This window comes from Hetaerina americana, unplaced genomic scaffold (assembly GCF_022747635.1).
Source record: "Hetaerina americana unplaced genomic scaffold, ioHetAmer1.1.p SCAF_45, whole genome shotgun sequence".
Lineage (NCBI taxonomy): Eukaryota > Metazoa > Arthropoda > Insecta > Odonata > Calopterygidae > Hetaerina > Hetaerina americana.
Window position 1 is genome coordinate 392,501 of NW_027287041.1, and position 6,619 is coordinate 399,119.

At 43.3% G+C, this 6,619-nt stretch overlaps 1 protein-coding gene across 1 annotated transcript in view; it reads right to left on the minus strand.

Moving 5' to 3' along the window:
• The window catches only part of LOC139693197 (phosphatase and actin regulator 4-B), a 103,875-nt gene extending 97,459 nt beyond the window's left edge, over nt 1-6,416 (minus strand). Inside the window, exon 1 of the mRNA XM_071591299.1 lies at nt 4,251-6,416. Coding sequence (XP_071447400.1) covers nt 4,251-5,625 — 1,375 coding nt within the window. The 5' untranslated portion in view covers nt 5,626-6,416. The remainder of the gene's footprint in view (nt 1-4,250) is intronic.
• Nucleotides 6,417-6,619: the final 203 nt, after the last annotated feature.

The window sequence follows — 6,619 nt, forward strand, 5'->3', positions numbered from 1 at the left end:
ACATAAACAAAATCATTACAATGTCCACTACGCACAACATAATTTAAAACTGAAAACTACGAACCAAAGGATTACAATTTTAATTCTTGTTTATTAGCATGCATCATTACAATAGTTTAATAATGAGTTATCACACATTACCTTAATACACAAAGTATAAACAATCATTCAATCGAAGTATTAGGAAAGTTACAACAGACGACAAATATTCTCCATAGTTCCATGCACATTAATATCTAGTAGGTGGCCTATTAATGGCAAACGTGCTCTACCAACATCAAGGGTGCAATAACTATGCGAATTATTATTTGCAAAACACACATTCAGGGTTAAAAAATACACATGAATTGCATACAAAGTTACCTTTCCAATTTTTCCTGATGAGTACGTGGTGTGATCGCACTATTGAAGATTATATTGGGATTACTATTGATAGGACATTAAAAGCGCCAACACACACACACACCAATATTGTTACTATATTAACCCTCTTAGTGCCGTGGGCCGATATATCGGCTTTCGTATCCCTGGCGAAAAGTGCGGCGGGCCAATATGTCGGCTCTTGCGTAGGCTATTGTTTAAATCGCTGTAACTTATGGTTTTTTCTTTAATAATTTATGGTTTTTGTGCTATCGATAGGGTGAATTCCATACAATTATATAAAACTTTTTTTACATTTTTTATTAGCAATTTTAAATGCTTTTCCCAATTCTCAATTTGACTCATTGAGATCAGCCTCTTTCAACAAAATCGAACTATGCAGAGGCTGACAAAAAAAATTTCCAACTCACTCGTTTTTCTTTTTATTTATGTATAATTCTTTCTACATGTCTTTTTGATTCTTTCTTATATTTAAATATGGTAGTTTTATTGAAAAATGTTTTCAAACATTTGTCTAAAAAATCGAAATATTATCGCTAAAAAAATATTCTTCAAAATTTATAATACTTTAATATTTACATTTATTTATCAGATGATGTAAATGTATAACATCATTATCAACTACAATATTTTCTTTTAAAATAAAAAAAACTGCACATGGATATCTAAACAAATAACTTCATAATTTTTTTTTCCTAAGGTGATACATTTTCTTAAATTACCCTTCGCACTTCTCACTAAGTACTCCTGGAATCCCCACCGCACTAAGAGGGTTAACTTGAATTTACCGATGACGATTGGCTTATGAGAGCTCTTCAGCATCCACTAGTAAACTCGTTGTGTCATCCTGAAGGTCTTTGGGACGGACAACCAACAAAAGTTACACCCCAGAGTCTAATGAATGTGTCCATCTGTATATATGCTTAATAATAAGTAGAAGACCTTCCCTGTCCACACCGCCATGATTCCCCAACCCCCTAACACCCCAAAGTCTAATGAAAGTGTCCGTCTGTCTATGTGCTTATGAAGTAGTTGAAGGCCTTCTTGGTCTGCAAATGACACCACAACGAATCCCCAACCCCACTTCACCCCATAGTCTAATGAATGTGTCCGTCGGTCCATACTCTTGTGAAGAAGTAGAAGACCTTCTCTGTCTGCATAAGGCACCGTTATGATTCCCTAACCCCCTTACACCCCAGAGTCAAATGAATGTGCCTGCTTATGAAGAAGGAGATCTTCTATGTCTGCAAGCGACACCACTATAATTCCCCAGCCCCCTCACACCTCAGAGTCTAATGAATGACTCCATCTGTTTAGATGCTTATTAAGATTTAGAAGACCTCTATTTGAATATGACACAACTATGATTCCCCAACCTCCTTACTCCTCAGAGTGTATTCAATGTGTCCGTAGTTGAAGGCCTTCTTGGTCTGCAAACGACACCGGAACGAATCCCCAACCCCCTTACACCCCAGAGCCTAATGAATGTGTCCGTCTGTCCATACTCTTGGGAAGAAGTAGACCTTCTCTGTCTGCATAAGGCACCGCTATGATTCCCTAACCCCCTTACACCCCAGAGTCAAATGAATGTGTCTTTATGCAAGTGACACCACTATAATTCCCCAACCCCCTCACACCTCAGAGTCTTATTAATAAATGTGTCCGTCTGTCTATATGCTAATGAAGAATTAGAAAACCTTCTCTGTCCACATACGACACCACGACGACTCCCCAACCCCACATTTCACAGAGGTCAGTTGAAAAAGTATCGGGAATTTTGAATTTTCACAGGTCATGTACATTGGATTTGTGATTTTTTTGTGGCGCTATGTTGGTACTTATGTCTCTCATTTATACCGAAAAGTTCGGCCATTTTAAATGTTAAGTTAATATTTGACAGCTGTTTTCCTTGGGCATGTTTTGGCTTGTCTTCGGTTTTTGCCTGTTGCAAAAAATGGATGAAAAAATCTGTACCAAATTTTTAGTGAAAAATGGCATATGGAGAAGCTACCTTGGCCTTGACCAAAGTAACGTTTATGTGTGGCGCTAAATGTTCTCAGAGGGCCGAGAAGATGTGAAGGACGACGAGCGTGCCGGATGCCCGAGCACAGTTCTCAGAGGGCCGAGAAGATGTGAACGATGAAGACAGTGCCGGATGCCCGAGCACGTCAACGACAGACGAAAACATTGATGAAGTGAAGAAAATAATATTGGCCAACCATCGAATAACCATTAGAGAAGTTGCTGAGGACCTAAACCTATCGATTGGCTCGTGTCATTACCAATGATTTGGGCATGACACAGGTCCCCGCGAAATTCGTATCAAAATTGCTCAATTTCAACCAAAAATTGCTCAATTTCGACCAGATACAGCAACGCCTCATTAAAATTGCTATTGAAGTGTTGGACTCTGTCCGCGACGACCCAAATTTGCTCCAGAGGGTCATAACTGGTGACGAATCATGGGTTTATGGTTATGACGTGGAAACTACAGCTCACTCATCCCAATATGGAAGCTGCAGCACGAGCCACGACGGAAAAAAGCACGCAATGTTCAGTCGAATGTGAAAGTTATGCTTACAGTTTTCTTCAATTTCAGGGGCGTGGTGCTTCATGAGTACTTGCCACAGGGTAGAACGGTACATAAGGAATACTACCTGTAAGTTACGTGCAATTTGCACAAAGCAATCCAACACAAACGCCCGGATTTGTATGGAAGAACAAAAATTGAATTTTGCACACCATGACAACGCCCCTGTTCACACATCATTCACTTGTAAGCAAATTTTTGGCAAAAAACAACACACTAATGATACCGCAGCCACCGTATTCCCCAGATCTGGCCCCCAGTGACTCTTTATTGTTCCTGAAACTGAAGAGGTCCATGAAAGGACAATGCTACGCTCTACGATTACCGAGATAAACCTGCATCAAAATATCACATTACTAATGCGTGGGTACGAAAAAGTTGCGCAAAGATATTGAATAAGCACACGAATAAATTAATAAAAGGGTATACTTAAGTTTTGCAAGGGTATAAATAAGTTACACATAAACATCTATAAGTCGCCATAGGGCATGAATATGTTGTTCAAGGTTACACATAAGTTACGCAAGGGTGCGCATAAGTTGAACAAGGGTAAAAGTTATGCAGAGACATTAAAAATTTGCCCCAGGGTTTAAATAAGTTGCACAAGAGTACGAATAAGTTGAAAGGTTGAGGTTAGAATAAGTTACGCAAGGGTATTAAAAAGTTACAAAAGGGTATGCCTTAATTGAACAAGCGCACGACTAAGACACGCAAGGGTATTGAAAAGTTATAATTCAAGAATACACCAAAGTTACGCAACGGTACCCTAACCTTACGCAAAAGTGCACAAAACTAGGCGTAACGATGAACACAAAACTTCACGCAAACCCAAAAACAAACCCTCAATGGCACACAAATCTGATCGTACAAGAAATTGTGCTCACAAACTTACAAACCCTCCTGTTTTAACCCTCAAACGCTACAAGAACTTACTGAGACTACTGTTGTACTTGCGTGTTAGACTAACTGTAAGAACAACTTTAAAAAAACCACAAAAACAACATACGTGCTTGACACAAGAAGAAACTCCAGTCCGGAGAAAATGAGTTGGGATTTGGGAAGGTTGTTGCGTTTATAAACACGGGTCATACACACAAGAGGCTTGAGAGAAGGCTGTAAGGCCAAATCAAATCGTGCAGGGTTACAAGAACAGATGATCCTGGAGACAATGCTCTCAGGCACAAGATAGCGTGCACGTACCAATCAAAAACACACACAGTTCAGGCACACAAAGACGGAAACAAGCAAACAAACAGTCTGTAATCAGCAGACCACTCACCACCAACGCGTCCCTTGCTCCCTAAGAAGTCAGAGAGCGACAGGGAAGAAGCAATGAGCCTCCTTTTCTCCTCAAAGTTCAAGAAATCCAGACTGTGCGTCCGAGCCACGGCCCCGTGCTCAGCCACCCCTTCCTCACTCTGAACAGTAGCCAGCCTCGGTCCGACACTCCCCTGTCTCTGGACACAGTGCTGCTGCTGCTGGACAACGGCGTAGGCCGGAGGTTGATCCAGTGACCTCTGTCTCTCCAGAGCCAAACGGTGGTAGCAGGGTTCAATCTGGTGATAGGGCGGCGGGTCTCCCAAAGGATGGTACCCCTGGCCTTCCTTCATGGCCGGGTACTCGGGGATGGGTTGGTAAGCCTGCCTATCCCGCGTGTCACCAACCTTGCCCGGTTGGTAACCCTGTTGCGGCTGGTAGACCTGCTGCTGTCCCTCGGGATGTTGGTATCCCTGTTCCCCACACCCGCTCACCGCCCTGTCGGGATCGGAATGTTCGTTGGGTTGGTAGGATTGACTGGGCTGTTCGTGGGTTTGGTACGACTGGGCGTCCAGTGAGGCTTGCCTCGCCATCATGTGTTGGTAGGCCTGTCGGTCTGACGCGATTGGTAGGACGGGTGAGGAAAAGGTCTGGGAAACCTCGGAATGTGTGGTCATGGTCGGGTAGGGCTTCCTTTCGACAGACTCGAGACGTCTCAAGGGTTGGTACACCTGTGAACTCCCCGGAACCATTCCCTGGGAGGAATAACAACTACGTTCCAGGGAATCCATTCGGGATACCACAGGATAACCCTGCTGTCTATCAATCTCCGAAGTTTGGTACGTCTGCTGTGGTCTATCACCCGATTCCTGCCTTGGTACAGCTTGGTAAGACTCCCTATCAGCCGATTCAACCGTGCCACCCGATGCAACTTGCTGGAATACCTGTCTGTCAACAGATTCCTGTCTGGACATCTGATATCCTGATCTCATTATAGGTTGCCCTGATGTTACGTAAACCTGACGGTACAAAGAGTCCATCCGTGACATTGGTGGTTGGTATGACTGTCTATCTGACGAATCCTGACGACATAACTGTGGGTACCCACTTCCTTCTTTGATCGTGGGGTAATCTTTTGAACCTTGCCGAGAAAGAAAACCAGTACCGGGCTTCGCACTGCCATACCCCTGTTGTTGCTGTTGTTGCCTCTCGGCAGCTATGACGGACGGTGACCTTATGAGGCAAAGGGGTTTGACCTTTGGCCAATCGTCTTCTTCCTCCTCATCTCTATCCCTGTCCTCACCCTTGTCACCTTCCTTGCAACTGCCATCACCCCTACCACCATTTCCATCACCTCCACAACCACTCTCCTTCGAGCTATCGCCACTGTCCTGCATGACTGGACACTTGGGGTACAAACGTGAAAGGACAACAAGCCAACCAAAGAAAACTCCCAACTTCCCCGGACAATTGAGACCTTCACAAGAAGCACCACAATAAACAAGACCCGAGCAGCACCCAACGACAATCCACAACAACCAAACACTACCACAGATGACAACTGAGGTGTAACTGTAATATTTCCCCACTGGATCCAAAACAGCCTGGCTAAAATGCCAAAGAAACCGTCGACCACTCAGGACAAGCTCAAAGCCAGGCTGAACTACTTTCCCCACTGGTCTGCGGAACAATTTCAGACAGTCACACAGGTCTCCTAAAGGTCTGTTGACCACAAAATAGTATGATTTCGCAAAACTGGAGGTTTTAGCACTGAAATATGGATTGAATCGAGTTGTAAATTTGAGTTTAGCTCCACTTGTCACTCGAAATGAACCTGCTTCACTCCCCTCAACTCTAAACCCTCGTGGACAACCCTGCACAACAGACTGAACAAAGCACACAATTAGGCTCTTCCAATCACCAGCTAATTGGCAGTACACTAAACAATTTGCTAACTGTTGTAGGTCTATTGACTTCTCTCTACCCTTGAGAAGACTACAAAAACCCCTAGTAGGGCAACTGGCAACAGGGACAAGTGTGCCCCGAAGTTCTACAACCCTAAAGTAACAATTTGGTTGCTGTGACTCAAATATCTCATCTCCTAGATCATTAACGTCTCCAATGATTAACTTTGGCCTAAGGCTTGTCTCATTGCCTCCGAACGCAGCTGATGATTTAGTAAAGGGGTCTGTACTGAACCGAAATAGAACAGTTTCACTATCTTGGTACAAAAGACTGGAGAATTTCACCAGTCCAACTGATTTCAAAACCAGAAACACACTTGGGTTTTTAGCTACTGAATCAATAAGCTGACACACATAGCTGTCACCAAAGCAACTACTTTGTACTGTCAGAGTGGTCTTTGAACTATACTCCAACTGACGACAAAAC